This window comes from Ciconia boyciana, chromosome 17 (genome assembly GCF_034638445.1).
Source record: "Ciconia boyciana chromosome 17, ASM3463844v1, whole genome shotgun sequence".
NCBI lineage: Eukaryota > Metazoa > Chordata > Aves > Ciconiiformes > Ciconiidae > Ciconia > Ciconia boyciana.
The window spans coordinates 6771967-6798904 of NC_132950.1; the positions used below are offsets into that span (position 1 = coordinate 6771967).

A 26938-nucleotide genomic window follows, 5' to 3' on the forward strand; every position below is an offset into this window, starting at 1 on the left:
TATGTTTTCAAGTTCTCTTTCGTTTTCGGTACTACTGCCGAGCAGCAGCCACCAGAGCTGTACTTGGCATTAAGAATAAGCCCAGATATTTATTTGAAGACAATGGCAAAAAAAACCCTTTTATGTGACCTGTACTCAATAAAAAACAGCTAAAGAGCACTAGTTTTAATACTTTGCCACTGGAATCACAGAGCAAGGATTGTCTTTATTTGATTGGAAGAATAAAACACCCTACATTCAGCATCATCAAGCTCAAGCATGGATAACTGAGATGTGTGGCTTTCCCATTGACACCCTGCATCTCTTCTGCAGTATTCCTGTCTAAGGCCACAGCTGTTCACCTTTCACTATTTCATACCCGTTCACCCTGTATCTCTTTCTCAACATAAATAAAAAAAAAATTAAGAGATTAATTTTTTTTCCTCAGCTACAGATTAATTCAAATCTGGCTGTTACCTCCTAACCTCAAGAAGAAAAAGTCAAGGAAAGATTGAATATGCAGCCAAGCAATGTGGCAGATGACACTGTGTAAAGCATTCATGCTTACACAGTCTCAATAGGAACCAAGCAATAGCTTTATTATGTTCAGTCTCAAAAGGAAAACTAATGATTAACTTAATACCACATTTATTTTTAGATAGTACTGCAAGAGTGCACATCACTTTACAAACACAGAAAAGATGACACAGGCCTGCCACATGGAGCTTTACAATTCAACTTTGACAAACACTACAAAAAAAATTTTGTGAACAGGGACGGTAATGCTGTCAGGTTAAAAAGAGGGGGCTTTCTGAAAAAGGGGATTGTCCCAGGAATAAAAAGTGACTGACAAAGTCAGGCACAAGGAAGTGACAAGCAGCAGTAGGAAGGATGATAACATGGATCACAGGACACTTGATAGAAACAGATTGCGCAGAGATGGGCTGAGCAGCACAGGTAGAAAAACAAGGACCTGTAGGGTTTATAATTAACATGTAAGAATGCATCTACATAACATCATTGTTTCAGCTATTCCAGAGAAGATAACATTGTGAAATATAAATCAGAAGTGGCTTTTTTTAAATTTAAAAAAAACCCAGTCCCTTCCCATCAGGAATCCTACTGTAATACTAGTTTCCATTATGAATACTTTGCACTTCTAAACTGGGAAGTAGGGAATACCAAAAGCTCCGCAGATGCAGAAAAGACTCAAAGGAAAAAAAGAGTAACAAAACTTGTAGTTTTAAAGATTTCATTCTTTTTACCCTACAGTATCAACTTTATATTTTGTGGCATATTTTCCAAATTCAGCAGCCTGTCAAGAGGGAAATATCCTACTTTAAAACATTTTAGTGATTTACTGACTTAGTTAAAATCTCATTATCCTACAATTTTCCTTTGTAGACGGAGCATGAAGAGGCTGGGCTTTGGTGTGCGAGTTAAACATTTCAATGGGTGTAGCAGCACTGCAGTTAAGTTGGAGTCTCAGCAAGATTTACCTTTTTTTTTTCCAGATATCTGTGACCAGTTTCATCTCAAGGATCCAGATACTCTACAACAGTAACTGAATAAAGTTAAAGTGTCCTATTAAGCAAACCACCACAGATTTTCTCTGCCACTCGATAGCACCATTGTGTTAGTGCTATAAAGACTGTGTCAATGGGGCTTAGGTACTGACAGATTAGTGAATGGAAAAAGCTGTCATTCCTCCCTTCCCCACTCTGTTTAATTTAGATATATATTTTTTTTTATACAGATGCATACTAAATGCATGTAAGAGTCTGTAGAGGCCAGGAACAGTGTTTCCAGAAGCTGCAATCACCTTTACACAGCAACACCCTTGACTCCGAGGGCTCCTACAAACAGCAAGTACTCACAGATCAGGTTTCTGCTTCATTACATTCAGTTGGGGATGCTTCTGTGGAGGAGATGAGGTCTTTCCCATGACCACCCTCCTTGTATTTCTCATATGGATGAGGGTAAGGGGCATAAAAAACCCCCTACAAATTCTAACATTTAGGAATTATGAAAGTAGCTAAACATACTGACCTATATTTGAGCTATACAGGTAAATGCATTATTGATTTAAATTGATGTGGCTCGCTAGTCTTTGGTAGCCCATTTATTTTTTCCACAAGGCGGCTCATGCATATAGAGTGCATCAGGAATTTTCTTGGTCCTGCATCACTTGGCTAGAAAGCAGCGATGCTGTTTTCCATTCCAAACGCAAGTAATCCGCAGTAACATTTCTATAAGCATCAAAGAACAAGGCAAACTGCCCATGAACAATCATGTGTAACAGGACCATCCCAGTGTTTGTTTCTGCACCATGCAAGACAACATTTAGAAGAGGCTGAAGCCAGAATATTCTGTCCTCTGAGGGGCTCACCCCTGCAGGAGGTGCAGCATTTAAACAGTTATGCCACAATCAGTAGAGTATTTGCACATCTTGCATGCAGATACGGGTTTTTTGATAGATAAATTTAAGACTGCTTTTAAAATTAGTTTGGTTCACAACTGTCAGAGTAAATTAAACCCAGAAGATCAGACCAGTGTTTCACCTAGCCCTGCATATATTTTCTCTATCGCTGACCAATTCTTAAGAGACAGAGCATGTAGAAAAAGTAATCTTTTCTTGGCATAACTTTCTTATTTACAGCAACTTAAAATCTCCCTGAGTTAGTGGATGCATCAGGCCATCGTTTAACCAGCCCCTTTTTAAAGAACAGTTATACTTCTGTTCCCCACTATATTCTGCAGCAATGAATTCCACAGTTTGACTTTGCACTGCATGAGAAAGCACTCCCGTTTGTCTGTTCAACCCTGAACAACTAAAACTTCATTGTGTACCCACTAGTCCTTGTGACTGCAAGCCAAAGACACACTTTACTCTCAATCTGCAAACAGAATCTGCAACTGCGACTCAAAGGCATGAGCTCTACTCCTCACAGCTGACCAGCAGCTTCTAAACACCATGGCACATCAGCAGAGACACCAACCACGTATATCCACCATTTATCAGATGAAACTGCGTTAGAGGATATTCCTAATAAAGGACAGGAACTGGAACTGCAGCAGGGAGGTAGACGGCAGGAATAAAAGGGCATTCTTTAATTTAGCTGCACATACTTCAAAGGCAGCATCATCTCCACTATGAGCTCATTAAAATATGCCACTCTAGTCCATCGTTTTGCAAAGACATTTATATCAAGAATTCAAGTGACATACGAGTGGAAGCTATCACGTTCAATGTTCTGAAACTGAGGTGGAAGTAATGCTGAGTTAGCACACTGACACCCTCCAACAGCTGTCTCTATTAAGACACTGAGTCTGAGGACTGTGGCTCAGACACTCACCTGTCTGAGCTCTTACTAAAAAAAGATATTTAACCTGTCATTGTCATGTCACAAATATCTTGAAACAAGAGTAGGAATCTTCTTCTCAAAATATTTAGGAGTAAGTAGAGTAATATGAAATGTAGAAATCTGCAGAAAGCCCTCTGGAAATCCAGGCAAGCTGTACTACTGCTGGTGGGTCTCTGAACATGCACTTCAGACAATGCCAGGTGAACAGGTAAATGAATCAAAACTCTGCCCCCTTAATTATTGCTCGACACAAAAGAAAAGCTGGGAAGGTCGCTAAATCATCACCAAAGCTAGAGGCCAACAAAAGACGAAAAGTTTTAGAAGAGTAAAGTGTTGACAGCAGGCAATAAGGCTGTCTTGGAACAAACACATTTAATAAACGCAACACATTAAAAAAATTCCACAAATGTGTAAAATACTCAAGTGGCAAGTCATTTCCAAACGACTGACTGAGGACTAAAAGGTACCATGAAGTGGAGTAGCATCTGAACTGCCCGCAGGAGGCTGGCTGGAGGCAGTGACTCGAGATGGCGCTGCTGTCCCACAAAGCTGCCTCGTCATCCTGTGCTGGCAAGGCCACCAGCGAGGGACTCCGCAGGGCTTCCAGCCGTCCTGCCAAGGCTCTGTGCAAGAGGTCGCCAAGCTTGCTATTTTGGGAAGGTGAAGGCCTGGCTGGGCTGAGCATCTGCATGCTTCAAACCATCAGTAAAGGAGTTAACACCCAGTTTCCAGGTAATTTCTCAAAGGAAGGTCCGATTGCACTGTTTTTTCTAATCCCCAGCTTAGAGCTAACAGGGCAGTGATTGAGTCTTGTACTTTTCTGACCAGACAAAGAAGTTGAATGACTTACCCCCTGCCAGGCTTTGCAGTAATTTAGGAGTTGGCAGTTCAGAAAGCACCACCACTACATCTTCATAACTGTTTTATTTCTGTCCCCAACCTTCCCGCAGCCACTAGCTCTGCACACCCACTGGTGATGTTCATCCTCAATGCTGCACAGTCCTGCTCCAAGCAGGTCCAAATGGTGCACTGGTTCATGCTAGTCACAAGGCTACAGAGGCTAAGCTACCAACCTCAACAAGAAGGTTAAGGGCAGAAAAGTCAACTTTGGACAAGACTTAGGAAAACCTCTATAAAAAAAATAAGCAGGTTAATAATTCCCTTTGTATTCCCTCCATGGTGAACAGGCCTGGGGCACCTTTACCCACATGTATTGCTCTGTAAGTCAGCTTCACCATCCAATCAATCACCACATACTCTGTCCAGACAGAGCATCAACATCATAGAAGGCTCTTAATACAGCCAAACTGGCAGCTTTTTGGTCAGTCACAGTAACCTGGTGTTCAGCAGCTTGGGGGCTATTATCAGAACAATGTAAATAAGCTATGGCTAGAGGAAGAATTACATCACCACATCACCCTGCCATATGTCCACAGGATTGTTACCAGACACAAAGGAGTGTTCTGCACTCTTGATTCTTTTCAACAGCAAGTCAGTTCACGACATGTGAACACCAAGGTATTTGGAGCCCCAGAACTCAGCTTCAAGAAGCTTGTCCACTTTACTAAATACACACTGCTGCTCCCCTCCCAGGGTCATGTTGGAGGGAAGAGGCGGCAAAAGGCAACAAGTCTCAAAGCACTTCATCGGTAAACAAGATCCAATTCCTATCTCAAAGGTTCCAGGACTGTTGACGGTTTTAAAACACATACAGGTGGTTTGCAGGCCAGGAAGAAGAGGAATTCCAGGCCTTTGAAGGCTTGGTCTAGGACCAAGCAGTCCACTAGGCTCTTCATTTCAGTGTGGAAGGCAGATCCATTGCTCACAGTCTGTGTCATTTGCAGTAATAAAAGATTTAGGAGCTGTCAGTGCTAGCAGCCAACATTTAGCAATACACTGAAGCTGTGCTCATACACATAGGAATAAAACCCCCTTCCCTGCCTCAGAAGCAGTCTGGGGTATGTCTGGATAGACAGTAAAACCACTGGGTCCAGCTACATATCAAGCAGAAAGACCATTATGAAGCCTCAGAGAGGGAGGAGAGTGCAGCTTGCATCTGAGAATGTCAGCCAAGGTTGGGGAAAGAGCGGGAAAACACAGACTTCAGTGTGTTATGTTCACAAACTCAAATTATGGTCTTTCTTCCTTCTTCCCCCATCCCTCTATTCCTTCTCTCCTCAATTTCCTATGCAGAAACTCTGCTGCTGGAGAGTGTGATCAGGGGATAATTTAAGACACAACATCTGCGTGGCCTTTATAAAAAGGAAAAGTGTCCCAAGTTCTGGAGTAAGGAGTGGAAAGTCTCCTCCTGCCATATATCTGAGGAAAGCTCAGTCATTATGTCCGTCCCTCACTCCAGTGATGAGCAAAGACTGGCAGAGCCAGGAGAGAAAAAGCCTGGCTTACATCACAGGTAGAACCCATGGATGTGGTAGGAACCTGTACAGGGGAGGTTGTATTTGAAGCACCAGTTTAAACAAAGGCTTCCTCATTGGGAGTGCCATTGATTTTGAAGAAAAGTTTGGCATCATCCATCTTCTGTTTTTTTTCTCTCTCTAGCCTGCGTCTGTAGCAGACCAGGTAGATTGGAAGGCAGAAACCCAGTAAGCTCAACCCAAGCAAGCCAACGTTCACCTGCAGGAAGACAGACAAAACAAAATTAGGCAGGCCGGGAAGACAACAACCCAGTCACGCATGCCAAAGTGTCAGAACCCAGCCCATGTCACTCAGCTGCAGGCAAACCAGGAGACGCCCTGCTCAGTGTATTGGCAACAACCCCCCCCATATTTATATTTCCAGTCCTGTGCCCAGAGCACCACATGTATAAGCTAAATCCTGCAAGAATTTGTTGCTCTGGATCCTCACTACAATATCCTTTCAGGTAGTTGTAGAGAGCACTAAGGTCTCCCCTGAGCCTCCTTTTCTCCAGACTAAACAACCCCAGTTCCCTCAGCCACTCCTCATCAGACTTGTGCTCCAGACCCTTCACCAGCTTCCTTGCCCTCCTCTGGACACATTCCAGCAAAATTTATTGGAAAAATTTCTTCACTGAAAGGGTTGTCCAGCATTGGAACAGGCTGCCCAGGGAAGTGGTTGAGTCACCATCCCTGGAGGTATTTAAAAGACATGTAGCTGTGGTGCTTAGGGACGTGGTTTAGTGGTGGGCTTAGCAGTGTTAGGTTTATGGTTGGACTCGATCTTAAAGGTCTTTTCCGCCCTAAATGATTCTATGGCTGCAGGAGTCTTGTTCCACAGAACAGGCAGGGCTGTTTAAGCTGCAGTTCTTTTACACCAAGTTCACTGACTGAAGGACAACAGGCTTGCTGGGGTGGGCACATATAGCCTAGAGACCAGGACTCTCCCCAAGACCACCCATGTCATGATTTTAATGAGCTGCCCAGACAGACTCTCATCAAGACACCACATTAACCCTACCCTCAATAGCCACTTGGCTTTTCGGACATTAGCATCAGCAAACCCAAATTTACTGGTAATTGGAGCTAATAGCTCTCAAGAGAACAGAGTAGTTCTGCTGCATTTTGAGGTCCACACAGGTTCACTCACTTTTACCTGACAGATTTTGACTCGCCACACAAACTGTTAGCAGGAAGCACTTGCGCAGCCTGCTCCCTTCCTCCCTTTCCATACACCAGCATAAGGGCTAATGGCTTTCCCTCCCACGGGATCATTACTCACACAGGGAAGAGTCTCCTGGACAGTACCAAGGTAACAGCAGACTGAGGGACATGTAAAATTCCAGCTGTTTTTAACCTTGGTCCATGCACAGGAGTCCTTTTGTTTTCAAAGAAACAAGCCAAAATCTTAACCACCAAGCCTTCACATTAAGTTTGAGAAGAACTTGCCCAGAGAGGATCTCCTTCCAAAGGTCCCGTCAATGCCATAAAAAGAGGCTGCTGCAGAAGGGCGAAAAGGGCACTGATCAACGACTGCAACCCTGTCAAGCTGCCAAACTGAGTAGAGGGGTATCTGTCAACAGAGAAAGCAACAGCATTATTATATGTCACCTTGACTGTTCACACCACCCAGATCAGATTACATCCCCAGTCGACTAACACAACAAAGCACAGTCCCAAAACAGGCATAATATTAAGAACTTCTCTCTCCTGGACTTATGTATAACTACCTCTTTTTATAGAGTATTTAGCTATACCCGATGGCGTGCACAGTGCTCTAGAGCAGAATGCAGCTGGTGACAAGGCTGGAGCCTTCCTCTCCAGACTATTCTCATCCTGAGCTCTCAAACTTAAGAAGCATCAGATCCAGCGCTTGTTTTGCAGCTGTACTGTAGGCAGGTGGAAGTGCTTATGCAACTACAGTTCCTATTGCAAAGGGAGAAGAGTGTTGATATTTACAGGCTAAAAGCAGGGCCTCTTCATCCAGATGACAGCATTTGCGGCTGAGCAATCATTTTCATCTGGTCATAACAATTTGCTCCCTTTAGAAGTGAGTGAAACCTGCACAACAGGTTAGTATGTGTTTTCCTTTTTAGAGGACAAGTCTGATCTTATGTCAAACTAAAGAATACTGTTGATTGGAAAGTGCTGAATATCAGATACTACTAATGGAAAAATAAATTTCAGGAACAGTCTAAAATCTTTCTCTTTCCATGACTGAGCAGTGTTTAAAAAGGGTCAGGTTAAACTAAGCTTAGAAAGAAAGAAGTGGATCAAAACCTTCAAATATTCAAAGAAGTCACATTCAAAGCAAAAACACCTCACTCCAGGAAATTCCAGAGAGTTGCAATGGTCAAACAGGATTAGTTTACAAGAAAGCTGATATGTACAGCAACAGGCATTTACCTTGCCTAAGACAAAAATCTTTTGCTTTTAGCTACCAGGGAACCAAAAGTTTATGCATTTTTGAAGCAGAGTCTTAGATGGGTTTTCTAGTCTGGATTCCCCAGACATTGGGACCGAAACCTTTGACAGGAGGAGTCTGTGGAGTTGTGGAGTCTCCATCTGTGGAGATATTAAAAACCCAACTGGACGCAGTACTGGGCAACCTGCTCTAGCTGACCCTCCTTGAGCATGAGGGTTGGACTAGATAGTCTCCTGAGACCACTTCCCACCTCAACAATTTTGTGATTCTCTGAAAGATTGCTTCTTTCTGTTCCTCTGTCCAACAGCTCAGGACAGAGGGGCAGATCTGTTTTCAAAACCATTGCTTAATATGAAAGAGAGTATTTAGATTCAGCTATTGATAATTTTGATAAGTTGGAAACAGGATGGATGATCTGTCCTGGGAAAGGGAGTAGGCATCACTAATGGCATCTTGAGCAATGCTTTACCAAAGTAATTTCAGAGCAGATCAGTAGCAGTGTATTCAATTATGTTAATGTTTTACCTGGACACATGCACATAGCTACTCATTATATGACAAAAAAAGCCTTGAGTTTTTACTACATAACCTTAGTGTTGATAGCCTAGTCTCACCTGAGGCCCATATATAGCTGCACCTGTCTCACTGCAGTAGCTATGCCAAAGGGGTTAGCTGTTTCTACACAAGGAACGCATCAGCTAGGACTTCAGTCCAGCTACTGTCATATCCAGTGGTGACCGAGGAACCAAGTTGCATCATTTTTCCCCTCTGACCACGAAGACTTCAGTTCCTGATCTCCCTCTCACCTGGACAGCTTACCATCCCAAACCAGTTTATCTGGCCAGCCACATATTATAGGTAAGCAGAGACTTACACAGCTGCATAGAGGCCTCCCACAGCTGAGTGGATGAATCCTCTCACGACTGTGTGCAAAATGAAGGAAAGAATCTGGAAAGAGAAGGAGAAAAATGTCACATCCTAGATACCACCTAGGTGTGCCAGACCCCAACGTACAACCATTCCTAAAAGCTGTTCTCCTTTCTAATACAAAGGTAGGCTTGAGGAACCCAGAACCAAAACCTGAAAGATCAGCACAAGGGAAGAAATTTGTACTCCTCTCTAAAAGCACTGCTTTTCCTTACTTTGCAAAGGCTAACATGTAGTACCCCCTGAGGTTAGCCACACAGAAGACCTATCTCATTTGTAAGTGGCACTGCTGCAAGGACACGTCCCCAGCAACCTCTGGACAGGGTCACAATGCTTCTTCATTGCACTTGTGGCCTATTTAGTTAATCTTCCACAAGTTATTTCAGACAATATGCAAGTATAAGCAAGCTATATCTGTTTGCCTATGTCATCAAGGCATGTTTAAGTACAGCATAAAATCACTAAACTCCTCTGCCAAAAAACAGGTGGTGCCACAAAATAAATATTTTAACAGGTTTATAATCCCATGGGTACCATTGGCATAGCATTTGATGCAGAAATAACCTGCTGTATAGATCAGTGTCATGCTTCTTACAGCAACCTTTCTGACCGTCAGCAGCTTAAATCAAGCCCAGGTTAAATGCACAGGCACTGCTGAGAGGATCTCAGTAGGAAAGCATTTGTTGTTACAGAGCTCAGCTGCAGAAAGTTCTAAGTTTGAATAAATTGTGGATCAACTCTGACACTTTAACTATAGCTGCTTCTTTAGGTTCTCTCAAGAGAGATAAACTGCATGGTATTACTTGTTGCAGCTCTAAGACTGGGGTTCCCAAAGCAGTACAGAAGTCTCCCAGCAGTACCAGAAAGCCCTCCTGCCACTAGCTGGTTCTGCTGGCCTGCAGGAACTCCTGGCACTGTCCTGCCTGTCATTTTGTCAGGACCCATGCTGCCAGCCCCTCCAGCACACCCATCCATTTGACCTATTCACCTGCAACGGTAGATTAGGAATAAGACAGGTGATTCCAAATCCAACCAGCAGGACATTTGTGAATGCAAAGGCATTGGTGGCATTGGTGATTTTCTGGATCTGACGATCACGTTTTTTCTTTTTCTTGTCACTTCTGGAAGGATAGCAAAACCTATGTTACAAAAAGCACTTTCAGCAGCTACTGGAACTCACAGCAAGATTCTCCACATATCACATCAACTCTTATCTAAACCAGTTTGGCTAGAGGTCTGCCTAAGGAGGTGGTGGGATCTCCATCAATGGAATCTGAGGAACATCTGGGCAATTATTTCAGTGCTGTTACTCTTACTGTTAGGCTAGAAGGGAAGGCTGAGCCTCCCCTGCTACAATTTAAATTTGCTCTTCTTGACTGATCTTAGTGGACACAGAAGATAGTTTGGTCCTTTCCTCTGCAATTAGCAAGTCTTCCTTCAGGCTTTCTTTTCTATACTGAAGAACCAATATTCTTTTCAGTCTTTCATCACAAAACACACTATGCAGAGCAGAGGGGGCCGGCTACGTGGCTGCATGTCCCGTGTGGCGCACACTACGCACTGCTCAGCGTTGCTCTCCTCATTCTCTTCTGAGCCATCATCGCATTCTTTCAGTCGCCAATCCATGATGTACCCAATCACAGGCGCTGTCAGCAAGCACAGCAGTTGCAACACCCCAAAAATGGAAGTGTAGAGTGCCACTGCAAGAAAAAAAAAGATTAAAAAAAAGTCGGTCCAAGTGGTACCATAGCAGCAACAGAAAAAAGAGAGAAAAGAAACTGTTCCTCCCCATTGATCACGCTCTCATTAAGAGCACAGACCCCACATATTCACAGGCTAACAGGCAGGGCTGAAGGAGCTGGGACACCAAAGCCTCACTTCATCATTTAGCCTCCCAGAGGCACGACATTAGAGTGGACATACTGAGCGCCCTTGCTTCAACCATTCTGATCCTGCACCAGTATTCTGAGCAGCATCAGCCCAACAGCAAGTAGGGCTCCAGGAATGGGACCCAGCAACTGCTTAGTGCCAGTGAGGTTTCTTCTGGCTAGGACCAACAGGGAAAGTTCGTACAAGCAATATATCCTGCACAGCCAACCCTGCCTTAGTCATCTCCTCTCCTGCCTTCCTGGGAGCTCCAGCTGCATCTTTTCCAGCTGGGAAGCTCCAGCAAGGACAAGCCAGGCTGGGAAGGTGAGCACTAACCCATTTTGTGCAGAACAGACAAGTTTGGAGGCAGGGGGAGGGGAGATTAGCAGCAAAACACACAGCATCTGAGAGCAATGATTAAAAACTCAAAGCGATGAAAATTCCCCATGTGTTAAAGATGGGAGAAGTGTCTACAAGGCTTGCTAAGGGAAAGCTGATGCCAGCGGACTTAGAAGAACTGTCCCCTCCTGTTACTGAACAGTTCTCCCACCCCACAATGATTTTTCTACTTCCTCTCTGCAGCCCACGTGATAGATTTTTAAGCATCTCGCAGAAGGGCTGGTGAGTCACGGTGTACCGCAGCTCTGAAATAAGGACATAATTCTGAAACTGCCCATCTCAGCACAGAGTGCTTACAAGTTACACCACTGTAAGCAAAACAACCAAAGAGAATTGTAGTTTGTCCCTCCCAACTTATTTCTAGATCTAGCCAAAGCAGTACAGCCAGGACTTATACCAAAATCAACTTGGTAATGGAGAGAAGTTTCCAACAAGCCCTTCTCTCCTATACAGTTATAGTAAACACCAGCAGGGCTGCCTTGCTGTGCCCAGGCATGGCACCTGATGATACTTTCCTGGCTCCAGTTGCTGGCAAGGGAACCAAGAGGAACTTCCAGCTCCAACCTCCAAACTCACATTCATGCCCCCATTACCTCCGCAAAGGCAAGCCCTGAAGTGGCCCCGCAACCCATCTCATTATAGCAACTGCTGTAGCCAAGAGAGACAGGTGGCATCACCCTCTACAAACGCTCCTGGAGCTGATTTGCTGTTGTCTGGTTATTTTTTAATAGAGGGTAAGAAGCAAGCCACGCTGTCATGTTTTGCCTCTTCATGCTATTCTGAACACTTAATCTTGGGCTCTAAACAGCAAGAGCAGAAGCCAACTTGAAGCAGGGAATTAAATTTATGGGGTCAGCAAGAGAAGAGAAGGAGAGACAGTAGCTGCTACAAAACAGGGCCTCCTCAATTTATCTATCATCTTAAAAAACATTCTTTCCTGAGGAGGGAGGGGAAAAAAAATGGACAATAGCTAGCAAATACCAGCAGAAGTAGATATGGCAGAAGTAGAAGCCTGGATAGAGCAAACAGACACAGGGTACACACATGGGCACAACCCTTTACATCCACTGTTCTACATGTCTTTCCCTCAAAACTATCCTGAGCAAGCACCCCATACAGCTGAGTTCTCCAGCCCAGCCTGATTCTACACAAGGTTTCCAAGTATTACCACATTTGAAAGCAAGGTGACAATTTACAAAAGATGCATCCAAATTTCAGGTTCCAGACACAAGTCTACTCTCTCCTGCCTTCCCACAACACAATTACACCATCATTTACAGAGCTACTGAAGCCCTTAGCTTCTCCCCCATCTTTTGGGGGTTTTCAGAAGACAAGTAGCCAAAGGCTGAGTGCTTTTTCCACCTCTAGGTGGAAATGACAGGTCTAAGTCACCATCATCTGCACAGGAAGCAGGACTTTCAAGGACACAGTGCCTCACTGCAATTTAAAGACTTTACTCCCTATCAGAATTATTTTCTCCACACCCTTCTCTCCTGTTCTGCTCCCAGGAATATTTAAGTTTTCTTTGACCATAACACTTAGAGGATTGACTCAACTTTCCTCTTCCCTTGCTGAATGCTCCCAAGAGCAGTTGTGGGTGGAGGGAGCTCTCTAAACAAATCAACGTTCGAGTAAATAACTGCAAGAAGAACGAGGAATCCAAGGGAGCAGCATCCCATCCTCTCCTGATCCACACAGATTACATTTCTCGAGAGCTGCACGCAGCTTGGAATTGCTCTTGCAGCCTGACACTGCTGCGCCTAGACAATACCACTGTTTTGCTGATGCCATGGAAACACCAAGACAGTGAGCAGACTGCACTGCAAGCCCAGGCTACATTCAGGGGGAGGAGGGGGAAAATGGGAAGAAATCTCAAAGGTGGCACAGAAAAAACGCAATATACCCAAGGGGCACAATCCCTTTTTTAATATGGAGCTTGATCTGAACAGAATTGGCAGCTTATATAGTTAATATTAATTCTAAAATACCAAGGAGGACAGGAAAAAGTGAAAGAGAAATAACTAAGCAAGCCAGGGTAAAAAGAAAGAAGAAAAAAAGTCAGTGTGAAAGAGTTACAAGGTAAGCAGAAAACTATGCAGTGTTGGGAAAGGTAGGCAGTGTGAAGTTTGTCCTGTTTACTGTTTAATATCTAAACTGGCTCTTGAGCCAGGAGATAAAGAACTGAATGCTGCAAGCTGTCAAAGGCTCAAGAAACAAAGCAATTCAGGGAATGCCAGGGCACTTGGAGTTTCCTGAGTTTCCTTCCCTCCCCCAGAGCTCACTCCTGTTTTCAGAGGAGTGCCTCTTGATTTATCAGCTACACACAATCCAGATTTAACAAGTTCAAACTGGATCTTACTACAAAGGACAAGAAGAAAAAAAAGTCTGCTAAGTCTTGTTTTGCAATCCTGGATATTTTCAACAACAGTAAACTAATGTACTCTTTCCCATTTGCTCCATGTACTGAATCAGAGCTATAAATACAGACGAGTCCAGCGCAGTGAGCACCCCTGAGCCTCCCCGGCACACACAAAGCTACACAAAACAGCTATGACTTCACTTCTCCCACCCCCGGTTGCTGGGCTGAGACACCTAGTCCAACCATTACTCATGAGAGTCAGCTGCTCTGTACTTTGTGCTTGCTTAGAATAAGCAAAGCAAATACCTGATGAAATAGGGTTTCCAGTTAAAAAAAAAATTATCACAGTCCACCCTGAGGGGCTACTTTCAACAACCCATCTGGGGAAATAACATGGAATAGTATTTAACAGACACTGCGCTAAAATTAGGTTGACATTCAAGTGTCTACCTTACTGCCCCTCTGTCCTGGGCCAGTTCCAGCCCTCCACTAGACCCTACCAGCAGCTGTCAGCCACACTGACACCACTAATTGCCATACACGGTGTATCTGCTGAGTAATCAGGCTTGCTGGCCTCTTGCAAGGACCAAGTCTGGGTCATGTACCAGTTCCAAGGAAGCAGATAAAAATCTTCAGGTTACCCTACCTTGATCTTCATCTCCAGACAGAAACTCAAGGATGGTATTCATGGCCCCCATGTAGAAGATGAGCCGTAGCTGAGTGACACACATGGTGATAAGGCTGAGCAACAAGATAGGACTGAAGACACTCTTTATGAAGGAGGGAGAAGCTGCAGAAGAAATAGAGTCTCTGAAGAAGGCAGCATACCTTTGTAAACATATACCATTTCAGAAGAGGCTTTGGCCTCTGGGTTAGCCCATCTTCTAGCTAGTCATTCCAACGCTGCGTGCCAGTGGCATCTCCAAGGAGTTCACAGTTAGCAACTATCTGGTGCCTTACGAACTTCCATAATGAACAGCTATAGATGCTTGGAGTTTGGCTACCGGTAACTGGGGAAAGGGAAACAGGAAGGAAGACTCGCCTATTTCTGTGGATTAGAGCAACAGGAAGCTTCAAGCCATTTGCTTTTGCCATACCCCTGAGTAAGGAAGGCTTGGTCATGATGGCAACAGTCTACCTAAGAGACAGCAGTGACCAACTGCACTGTCCTTCTGCAGCCATACCAGTTACCTATGCTGTTGTCCCCACCACCAACAACAACATATGGTGTATTTAGGCAAGTATACAAGGACAGGATTCCTTATATAACTGAACTTGTATTTAAATAATGGTGACTGGCGTGTGGCCCTGGCAATGCATGGATCACATATCACTATCTTAAACAGGTCTGGAGCCTAGCAGAGAGGCTGACGGCCTTGTGCCAGCTCAAGCATCCCTGGGGCACCCATGGAACCACACCTGTGTTGTCAGGCTGGCACTTCACTTCTAGGTCCACTGTAGACAGACAGAGCTTGTTGTTCTCTTGCAAGGCTGTCGGCTCCTTAGGGCCCTTCATGGAGCTCCCCACACTGAGACGGCGCCCCACAGTCGTTACTTGTTTGTAAAACTGCTTCCCAGTGATTTTGTGGTCAAATCCCAGCCAGCTGAACTTTATTTTCACCCTGTTGGGCAGTAAAGAGCATGAGAGCTGCAACACAGGGCGGGGAATCAGAGGCAGCAAAGTTGCAGGAGTCAGAAAGGCTATGTGTGGATTTAAGGCACTAGTTTCCATCTAAAAACCCACAAATGGTCTGGATCCAGAGCACAGAGAGATACTTGCCCTGGGCCAATTTGGCACAGGTCAATACAGAAACACTTATGACTACTTACAGATCATTTTCCTTCATAATTCCTACACTTTGGAAAGTTCAACTTTCCACAGTTGTTCACCAGTCAACACATAACACTCATGGCAGACATAAATCCTCAACCTAAGCAGCAGTGGCAGCAATAAAAAACATGCAAGGGAGTTCCCTGTCCACTCCTCTAAATTAGCTGTGCCAGCACTTTCTAGAGGATTAAGAATGGGATTAGCCCTCAAAGCCTGTCTAGAGGACACTTACGAATAGTCCATGTCTTCTGGTCCTGGGAAAGGCTCCAGTGGCCAATTGAAGAAACAGTTGAGGAAAACTAGTCCTGCACAGCTTGCCCAGACAAGCAGAATAAGGATGAAGGCGACCCCAAAGTCATATATAACCTGGAAATCACAAGGGAATATGGTTTTGGCTATAAGAGCAGAAAGATACTTCAATATTCTTTGAATGAGGTCTGAGAGGAAGCTGTGGGAAAGAACAACATGCTACATTTAAAATGGGTTTAATTCAAGTGGTAACAAAGAACATCCTGGGACACGCAGGCTTCAAGAAAGATGTATATGCACATCTTTAACAGCAGCTATAGCAACAACAACATGATGTCCAGCTGGAATAGCACACAGCTGTATTATTGCAGATGACTGCCAAAGGTTTTCATCTAGGACCTTGTCCTTGGAAAGCCTGCAGAAACTTCCCTGCACACTTGAGGCTGCCTTACCTTTACTATATCACCCTTACGCTAACTCTGCAATGAAACATCTCTGGTTCAGAATCACTAGCGACCTACCAAGGCAGCCCAAGTGACCATCTCTTCTGTCCCTTCAGTGCTGTTGGCTAGCTCTGAACTATGTTCAAAGCCAACCATCAGTGACAATTACACAGAATACACATGTGTATTAAAAATACACATATATACGCTCCTGAGAGCTTAAAAAAAGCAACCTTTCATAAAAAAGATCTTCAGTTTTTCACTTTTACTTAGCACCTTTAAAATTTTACCATCTATTAGCAAACAGATCATTCTCTTTGCAGTTTATTTGTTGCATTCTTGAGGCAGTCACTTGGGAAGTCTTGACAGGAACTGAATCTTGCAAACACACATCTCTAGACAAGTGCTTTAACAAATAGTCCCTCTTTCTTGCCACATTATTGCTAAATGGTGCAAAACACCACCAGTCATGAGTCACAATCCCACGGCCTCACCTTGATTCCTGGAAAAGTCACAGCAGAGGAAGCATAGGAGCCAATCATCAGAGCAATGAACGTGGAACGAAGGTCACCAAACATGTTGGGCAGCTGGGGAAAGAAAAATTTGTTGAAATAGACTGCTGCCAAGAGAAGGGAAGAAGCGGGAAGGAGGCTTTCTTGAAAAGACATAAAGCTAATAGCAGACATAAATCTGGCATTTAGGATTAAGACTTATGGATACCAGAATCTGAAGCAGCCAGTTTTACTCAAGAATGACTTAGCTCTTCAGGATATTGCTCTGCAGGTTGCATTGGTGTCTCCAGTGTCAGGGAACATCTGCAATCCAAGATTTATGTGCTTAATGACACTGCTTCTTTCCAGACTGACAGCATACTTTGCACTGGTTACCTTTAGAACAGGAGTGTTTGCTCCAGCCCTTGTGCTTTCTTTAAGAGTTCCTTACCCCAAGCCTGTAGCCACCACCTCTTTTCCCCTCCAAAAAATATGTGCCCAAGTTCTCTACATATCACCCTCTTTTTAGTCAAGAGTTGTTAGATGCAGGCTGTGACTGCTGCACAATCTTTAACACACCCTGCACCTTGAACTACCAGGTTTGTTTATGCACCTTGGGTCAGCACCCAAATCTTTGCAGTAGACCAGAAAGTTCCTGTTATAACAAGAAGGAACAGAGACAAACACAAACTGTGTTGCTGTTTGCATTTCCATTTCTAGCTAGGTCTCTGGCTCCTTCTGTGAAAGCAGACTCTCTCTACAAAAGGAGATAAACCTCCTCATTTCTCCATCAGTTGGATGGCTCAGATGCCCAAGTGCACTAGCTTAGAGCTAGGTGCAGGAAGGCAATCACAAACACTAGATATCCAAGGCTTTATTACCCAGCAGAGCTACAAAGCTGCTGAACTCTGCAGCAAGAAACAGGCAACAGCACCTCATGTTGCTATTCCTGCCACCCACCCCACTTTGCTGCCTGGGCTCCTATCAGATGTGATGGCATTGCTGAGAGCAGACCAGGCTGATTCTGCAAGGATCTGCTGGGAAAGCAAAGCTCTCGGCAGGGGCAGCTAGAAGCAGCTCACAGCAGCCACTTCTGCCACCTCCACAACAAAAGCACTCCCAGGCTGGCCCTCCAGCCCTTGCTTCCACTAAGGACTCAAAAGCAGAGTGGCGCAGGCAGAAAGAGCTGTGAGACCTTCCCACTTCTGGGAAAGGAGGAACTCTCTGTTTTTCTAAAAACCAGAAGTGAACAAGTTTCCATCACTGACTAATGATGGCCTGCAAACTGGAAATTACAGGGAGAAGCTTCAAAGTTGTAGTCTACAGAGAGTTGTAGTCTACAGAGAGCTCAGCTGATACCTCCTGAAGCTGGTCAATGGGCAGAGATTCTGCTGCAGGCAGACAGATAGATTTCCCTCCCACCTCCTTTTTTGGGTCACTTACTCCCCAAATTCACTTGGGCATCGCTACCACGTCAGCCTCAGAGGGCCTCAAAGCAGGACACTGTGGGTGCCTTCTAGGACTGAAAGCATAACCAGCATTTTATCTGTTTAAAGATGCTGCTGAACAAAATGATTCAGAGAACATTAGACCGAGTCTGAGCAAGCAAATGCTGTCATCACATTCCCCTTCCACTGCTGAAAAACAAATCCATCTTTCCCAGGAGTAGCATATAAGGCAAGCAAATCTGGCTTGTGTCACGGCAGGACCAGCGTGTTTACAACACAAGTATTCCTGTGCAGGAACACTCTAGGATCCATCTGGCTGTTTATCATCCCTCTGTCTCACTGCAGAGCTTCCTATGCAGTGCAGCCTCCAGGTCCTCAGATAACCCCAGCCAGGGAACAGCAGCAATGATGTGCCGAGCCTGATGCTGCTGGTGAACCCCGAGCAGACGCACACGGCAGAGGCAGAAAACACTGCACTCCTCTGCAGCGAGGATCCCCACACCCATCCCCAGATCCCTGCATGCGGGAGAGCTGCCAACAGGCTGCTTTCAGGAGCTGCAGACAGGAAACAGCAAAGGATCCGAAGGTCTGTTACCAGGCACAAAAATCTCTCCTTGGAAGCAGTGGCCTAAATACACACCCCAGAAAATAGCATCTGCAGAATACAGTATCTGCAGGTTGCAAAAAGGCTAGTCACTGTCACCAGGCAGGGCATTCATTTGATCTAAAATACCCCAAACCTAAAATAATCTCCAGAACTTACAACAAACAGCTGCTCCTGCTAGGGAGCTCGGAGCAGGGCAAGAGCTCCACAAACACAGCTGCTTCTTGGCTCACGCTCGTTTTCCCCAGAGCCCCAGAGATCACAAAAAGCCTTTTTCATATAGCAGACAAGCAACTCCCAGGTGGATCCTCCTGCTCTGAGGGCTACTGGAGACATAGAGCAGGCCTGAAAGCAAGCAGTCATGTCCGGGAAAACCCAAGTCTGCTTCTGCCTCAATGGGGACAGAAGTCCTAGAAAGGCTAGAGATTTCCTAAAATCCTATTTGGCACCAAGCAAGCAGCTAGATGAATAAAAATTGGACATAGGAGATTTAAGGTCTTATCCAACTCAGTCAAAGCAGAAACTGCAAACACTGAGCACTTGGAAGGAAAAAGTAATCTGAGACTACCTGGAGGGGCAGAGGGGAGGCAAAGGGAAGAAATAGTCTATACCCAGACAGAAAACCTCTCAGACTGAGTGCCAGCACTGGCAATGCCTCTGCAGGTCTCACCTAAAGACCAGCTACTAAAATAACACACAATATTTACTAAGCCATTTTTCATGCTGTCTTTGCAGCAGCAAGCATTGGAAAAAATGAACCACAGAGAAAAAAACCAAGCCACTGAGCAAGTGGGCTCTTTGTTTTTCTGCCACCAAACAGATTTGATCTTCACTCTGATCTTATTCCTGCAGGCCAGAAGGGATTCCTCCACTAACTTCTGCCCATTCTGGTATGACAGCCCCAATTCCACAAAACCTACAGTGACAAAAATTCGTATGCCTTCTGTTTAAAGGTCAATAATACTCAATGTATTATTAACTTTATGCCCTGTCTGAAAGATACTAACTTAATTTTGCCATACCATAACTTTTTTCCTGGAGTCCTTTATTACAGGTATGCAATTGTAAACTGATAGTTTCCTCTTGCAGATTATTTTCTCATCTGCCCTATAGGAAGTTTAAGACCTTCGATCATTTTTTATAATTGTCAGCTTTTTCCTGGAGACAATCCATATACAAAGGATACCACAGCAGTATTACCAAACTCAGTTTCCCTCCTCTTGCAAGGACTCTTTGAAAGAACAGTGGAAAAAGTCAAGGGATTGAGAACTAGACTACTGGAAAATGGTATTTTTGTTCAAGCTAAACTTTGTTTTCCCTATCGGGGGTATATTTGGAAGTTATACAGACACTAAAAATATGTTCTCCAGGAAAGCCTCAAACTGCCTGCTTTGTCCAAAGCATATGGAAATTCCTGTTCCCATTCTCCAACAAACAAAAGATCAGAGCCCTAAGTTTTCCTAATATTTCCAAGCAGAGAAGATTCCCTACACAGAGATGCCCCCCCCCCCGCTCTGAATAAAGGGTGCTGTTTGTAGCAGAAAATAAGAGCAAAACAGCTGTAATCTTTGAAAGGAAAACAGGACAGAAAACAATCTATAAAAGGCTCTTTGTGGTAATTTATCACACATGTTTATTTCTTTGCGTGAAATAGCTTCGAAGCAGAACCAGTGCCAGATTCCTGTGTTGCTGTCAGAGCCACCAACACAGATCTGTTTCCATTTCCAATCTTCACGTATATTGGCTAAGACCAAGTCACGAGGCAGAAATCTCCCCTCTGCATTTTAACAACAGGCACAGTCTGACCTTGTTCCTAGAACTGGGAACAGCACCGCTCGCTCACTCACTCACCCTCCTCCCCAAGCCACAATGCAAGGCACCCAGGAACGGCAGCTTGCTTTGGCTCCACAGCTTGCCATGTGCTTTCATGATACCCTGGAGACTCGTTACTGAAAAAGGCTTTAAACCCAAGAGGCAAAGCTTCGTGGAGTACTGTCCCAGGCTGTAATCCTCAGAGATCCTGTTTATCCCTTGCACAGGCACTGAGGATCCCAGTCTCCTGCCCTCCCGTCAGATCACACCATGCCCACGCATGCAGGTGTACCGGGAGGTTTCAACACCCGACAAAGCCCCGCAAGCCGCAGCACTCGGGGAGCATCCCCGCCTCACATGCTGCAGGGGCTCCCTTCACAGCCACCCTGCTAACCAAGCAGCAGCTGTAATCTGCTTGGGGTGGCAGAGGACCAGCTCATGCACCAGTGGGTTTGACCCATTTCCTGGAGCACTTCAGGTCACTTGCAGCTGGCAGGAGAAGGAAGTCACCTTGCTTTGATTTGTGCGTGCACGTGCGCGCTCGGCAGTCAGTGCCTGTGTCAGCCAGAACAAGCTTACTTGGCACCAGAAGCTGATTAGTGCTCACCACCTCTGTGTAATGAACGTCCTTAAAAAGGTCTTTGAGTCTCTCCTTTCAGCGCTTACTTCAGCCTCTCCTGGGCACAGTGCAGAGCACAGTGCATGCAAGCCACATCACCCAGAGCCTGCAAGCCACAGACCTGTCATCCTCGTGTCCCTCTTACCACACTCTCTGTCTCCATGAGCCACAGGTGGAAGGGACCCACAAGAGATCACCATGTCACCACAGAAGATTGTGACTGACACACCAACTGTGAGCACCCCAGCTTGCAGGCAGAACCACACAGGGACAAAACAGTAAGCTGCCAATGAGCAAAATACACCTGCTTAACAGTCACCACCACAGCTACACTGTGATGCAGGTGAAGAAGTGCTTCCCTCCCCCTTTAGACTATTTTTAATCACATTCACATGCCTCAGGTACAGAAATGTCTCTGTGCAGCTCTGCAGGGAGGCACAAGCAGCTACACCTGAATCTGGATTTGAAAAGTCAGGCCTGAAGCCACCTCAGCTCTTTACAAGACACACTGCTGTCTGGAGGGGATGGGCTCCACCTGAGGTCTCCCTCTGTGAACTCACAGCATCACTACTTGCTTCAGACCTCCTCAAGGCTTGGATCTCTTCTTGGAAGATTTGACCTTTTTCCTGCTGCTGTACTTCCTTAGTGCTGTGGAACTGGCTCACTAATGAGGGCACTAATAAGTGGCTTTGCTTACTTCTGGTGCTAAAAGCCACAGTACAGCACATCCAATATATTTCTGCCCTATCCTTGCCCTCACTTCTATCATCACCAGTGGCTCTAAAATAACCTGCAACACCTTAATAACCACCCAGAGACACAATAACCAATGTTGGCAGCAGCAGCATGGGAATCCTCTCCTCTCCCACAGCAGTACTGATGTGCTCCTCTCTTCCGTGCTCTTATTTGAAGCATGGCAAGATGACATTTGCCCCATAGTTCTTTGGGACCATGGCCAAGGCTTCCAGTGAAGAACACTACATACGAAGGAGAGACTGACATCTGCACAGAGTTTTGAAAGCTTTGAATATATGAAAGCAACAGCAGCAGCAACATCACAGTACACAGTGATCTGTAAACCCAGCCTCTGCCAAATTTAGGTCTCAGGAGTTCAGCCAGTGTCTGAGCCTTGTTAAATTAGAGGTAACCTTAACAGAAAGTTTTCCTTCAATAGCAAGTTCAAGGTAATGCAGTCTAAATCTGAAAGTTTTCAACTACACCTCAAGAAACATCAGTGCTTCACAGACTGTTTTCTGGGAGACTTTCCACCCAGCCCTGTTTCAGCCACACAGACAAGGATCAGGGTAATGAGGCAGAAAATAAAGCAGCTACTTGGAGGATGATACTGCTTCTGTCTCCAGGAAAAAAGAACCTCAAAATGTAGAGATCCAGCTGACAGTCGTTGACCAATGCTTGCAATACAATCCACGGACTAAACAGACCTAAGCAGGCTGTGCAGATGGAGCTCAGTGCATTCAACAACGCAGCATTCCTAAGGAAACCTGGAAGGGACTCTCACCCTTCTGAGAGCAAAAGCTTTTGTGCTCAAGAACAACCATTTTCCTGGGGAGAGATGCAAACTGCACTTGCAGAAAGCTGGTCATACCCAGCTGCAAGGGTTTATGCCCTGCTGATTCTTCCTGCAGTATGTCAATGCTAAACCCAGTGCAAACACATGTCCATCCTGTGCCAGGTAACTGAGCACTGCATGTACAGGCATATGACAATTTGAGTCCTAGACAAAAACACTTCCTTTTTTTCCTCCCACCTTCACCTGAGATGCAAGGGGCAGGTAAAAAAAAGGACTGGGGGAAAAAAAAGCCTTAGAATAACCACCTAGTACTGAGCCTTTCAGGTGAAAGAGTGACTGACCCTTTGTACCAAACAAAAACGTGCTATTCAAGCCACAGGCAAAAGATCCACTTTGTTCTTTCCTGCTAGCCCAGCTCACAGCCCTAGTAAGGAATAAAATAGAGCCAGGTAATAACTCTTCACTTACCGTAAGCGATGTGAAGGTCATGCACATCCCACCAAAACCATTCAGAGCCAGCGCAATGAATATCAGCACAGACAGAGCTGCAACAATAAAAGAAGACACCCTTAGCTTTTACTGGGGTGGAGAGGGAAAGGAAACAGAGCCCTGAGAGCTTTGGTCCTGACACAAAAACCCCAGTGGATCAACACCCTCGGGATGTGCCACACTGTTCCTGACCCTGCACCCATCTCCCCAGCCACGCAGAGGGGGAGGGCCAGGCCTCTCCTGCAAGACAGAGTTTGGGATGGCATCATCTCTCTCCAGGATGGAAGGGTTTCTTTTCTCTAATGAACAGACTTGCTGATGCAGCTTGTCTGAATGGGTCTTAAAAGGAAGATTTACTTGAAAGAACTGGATTCAAAGTGTCATCTCACTTATCTGGTCTTGAGAAGCAAGCTCCATGTATCCCTGGTGAGAAAGCAGCTGATTACGCATCGTGTGCTATTACCTATTTCCCAACCCTGAAAAAGCCATAAACTTGTTTGGAATTGCTCCTTTACAGGACCTGGCCCTGCCCAAATGCAAAGCTGAGAGACCTGGCTATCTCAGATATTTGGCCCTTCCTATGCTCTCCACTTACAGGTGTGAAACACCAGTCCTCCTCAGAGCCACTTAACTCCCACAGGCCAGCAGATGCTTGGGTTGTGTCCTAAGCAAGACCCCAGTACAGCACAGGAAGTGTGACAGTCAGAGCACACAGTGCCATATATGCTTGTCTGCTTCCCCAAAAAAACTCAAGCCACAGCCCCAAAGCCCTCCCCACTCAGCTTACTTACAGTCTGGATTACTGGCACCATACGCGATCAGCACACAGGACACAGCAAAGCAGGCACTGAAAGGGAACCAAAACCCTGAGTTTCTTACAGCTGGCCTTACACATAGTAAATTACATATGCTTCTACCTCCTCAGCACCTCATTAAGCAAGCGCAGTATAATTTCTGTAAGAGGGCAGGAAGCTGGCGATTTGGAAAGAAAAATCCAGGGAAATACCCAAATATTACAGACAAGCCTTGCACAAGGGCTGAGGCAGCAACCTTTCCTCCCAGTACTGACGCAGCTCTTGCTGGACTCAAATTCCCCACTGGTTTTCCAGCACAGAGCTTTGCCAGCCCTCACCTCAAGGTGACCAAAGACAGCAGCAGCCTTCGTCCTGAGACCCAGCTGTGGTCACAGCACTCACAGCCTTTACCTGCTCCTCTCTGGTAGGGTCTGAATCAGAGACTTGTCCTGTTTTTCCCACTCTGCCTACAGGCCAGTTTGATTTCCAGTACAGTTCAGTGCATTAAAATTCAGCTGTGCTGGGGTCCACTGTGCCCAACAAGTCACTAATCCCTACATGCCATGATGGAAGCAGCTAACGACCTTGCTGTTTGAGGCAGAAACCAACATGCACCACATGGCAGAGAAGGGCCCTAGAAGAGGCGGGCAGGACGTGTTTATCCCCAAGTTAACTCCCCAGCTTGCAAACGATGATGTAACATCTTGGGTTTGTGCCTCTCAGGACATAGCTCCCAGCTCAAGGAAAAAGCTACTCTCTGTGACTCACAAATGACTCTGCTCTTCCTCCAGGCTCCATCTGGCCAGGGAGCACAGAGCAACACTGGAGAGCTGAAGTGTGGACATGGAGTCCCAGGCCCTTCCCTTATGGAGCAATTCACTGTGCTGGCCAAAATCATCCCAGATCTGCTCCAGTACCCTGTGCATGACCAGCAGCTCCCAGTAGATCCCAGCCCCATCCCTCATACAGTTCCCCAGGCTGCAGGGACCCTGCAACAGGCACAGCACCCATCTGCCCCCGACAACACATGAATTGGCCCCTCAGCCCACCCGGGGAGCCCAGACCACCAACCTGCCAAGCAGCCGCAGCTTGCGAGGGCCGTACTTGTCCATGACAATTCCCAGGGGCAGCGTGATCGCACTGAGCAGGAAGGACCCAATGGTGAAGGCCAAGTTCAGCATTTCATCCTGGGCGTTGCAGGAAGGCCATTTGTACTCTGAAGCTGTGCTGTTTTCGTGTTCAGGGCTGCTGGTGGTGTTTCCTACCACGGGATGATAGAGGATCATCATTGCAGTGTGTTAGGATGAGGCTTGCAGCGTTGCAGGAAGGAGGGAAGAGAAAAGCCCTGCATGCAGGGTGCCACAACACACTGGGCATACACCCTCCACGCTCCATTTTTTATTAGAATCAGTGAGAAATGGAGAAGGGAAAGAAGAGCAGCAGAAGGACAAGGGAAACCTGATGAGCTCAACTGGAAGCAGGAAAAGGATGCACAGGCACCCAGGGGACAACTATCCCAAGCAGCAGCAGGGTAACAACCTAAGGACAGAGATTCTTTAACTTATGAAAACAACTATACAGCAAGGCCCTGGCAATTACAGGGGACTAAACCCAGCAGAACCTGAAGGGACTAATACAAAAATAAGGTCCTCCTAATCTACAACTGGCATGTTCTCACAGATCTTTTCCCTAACTAAACTGGGAGCCATAACTACAGCCAAATCAGTTATTTCGGGTCCAGACACTGAGCTGACAAGGCCTGGCACAGAGCAACAGCCTGCTCAAACAAAAAGCTTCCTACTCTCACTGCAGGCATCGGGATGAGGAATGGCTTTGCAGTAGCCACCCGACTCCCCCACCGCCCTGGCTCTGAAAAATCCTTCCTGGATTTAACTACCCTGTTCCCAGGAGGGCTGGCAGCTCACCTGCCTTCTCTGTTTTGTTAGAGGACTGATTCATCTTTAACTTCTGCCCCATAATTAGCATTTTCTCTTCTTTTCAAATGGGTTTAGGCCATACAGATCAATTATATCTCCAGCTTTCTGTTCTTGCCCTTACATAAGGAACTCTGCATGCAAACTCCCATGCTGAACAGAGCCCAAGTTGTGTAATAGACACAGAAACAGGACAGTTAAAAAAAAAAGAAAGAACTTCCCTTTTCTTTGCAGCAGCAGTTTTACTGCCTCATGTCAACCCTGCTCCTGTTACAAACCTATCCCAAGGTGGCTTACAACTCCTCAAGCGAGCACATGTGCCTTTAGACTTTCATTAACCCAGAGCTCTAGTGCACTCCACCTCTCCTTCTCCCAGCACTTATCTGACTTATAAGTAACCTTTGCTGGTATGACAAAGCACTTGCTTTCTTACTGCTGCCGCAAGCCAGTGACATAAAACGCTCTCCTCCATGTTTAATAATTGATCTGACAAAGTTCAATATTAAAGGAGGAATAGAGAGAGAAGTCACCTACATAACCATCCACATGAAGCAAGACTAGAGATTCCCAGCGAGCCCTCGTTAGTTAGTTAATTAGCAGGAATCCCTCACGTACAAGTGACTTCACATTCACTGCTTGGTGCGGCTCGAGGAGATCCCCTTGGCTGCTCTTGCCCTCTCTGTGTCTCTGGAGATCACACAGCCCCATCTTGCAACTCCTTCCCTTCTACTCAAGCCTCAGCACCATTACAGTTACTGGTTTCACCCTGGTTCTCCTAGCTGGCCAAAACAACCCTCCCAGCTTTGTGTCCATTGCAAACAAATCATGCTGCACCCTCCAGACATCAGGTACTAGCAGGAATTCAGATGCTGATATTTGAGGCTTACAAGCTGCCTGCAAACCTTCCTCTGTCCCCTCCCAGCACTCCAGGGAAGGCACATGGCATTTCTCTCCAT

At 45.6% G+C, this 26938-nt stretch overlaps 1 protein-coding gene across 2 annotated transcripts in view; it reads right to left on the bottom strand.

Annotated features, from left to right (window-relative positions):
• Positions 1–316: 316 nt before the first annotated feature.
• SLC43A2 (solute carrier family 43 member 2) overlaps positions 317–26938 on the bottom strand; it is a 34617-nt gene continuing 7995 nt past the window's right edge. The window contains exons 1-12 of one of the 2 annotated variants that reach the window (XM_072882290.1): positions 24387–24430; positions 24046–24101; positions 23234–23310; positions 16755–16847; positions 15801–15934; positions 15157–15359; positions 14384–14527; positions 10672–10810; positions 10099–10231; positions 9058–9131; positions 7208–7331; positions 317–5978 (exon numbers count right to left, since the gene is read on the bottom strand). In XM_072882290.1, coding sequence (XP_072738391.1) covers positions 5817–5978; positions 7208–7331; positions 9058–9131; positions 10099–10231; positions 10672–10810; positions 14384–14527; positions 15157–15359; positions 15801–15934; positions 16755–16847; positions 23234–23260 — 1233 coding nt within the window. In that variant the 5' untranslated portion in view covers positions 23261–23310; positions 24046–24101; positions 24387–24430 and the 3' untranslated portion in view covers positions 317–5816. Of the gene's footprint in view, positions 5979–7207; positions 7332–9057; positions 9132–10098; positions 10232–10671; positions 10811–14383; positions 14528–15156; positions 15360–15800; positions 15935–16754; positions 16848–23233; positions 23311–24045; positions 24102–24386; positions 24431–25119; positions 25310–26938 lie in introns of those variants that run through there. The other variant, XM_072882289.1, reaches the window with a different exon arrangement.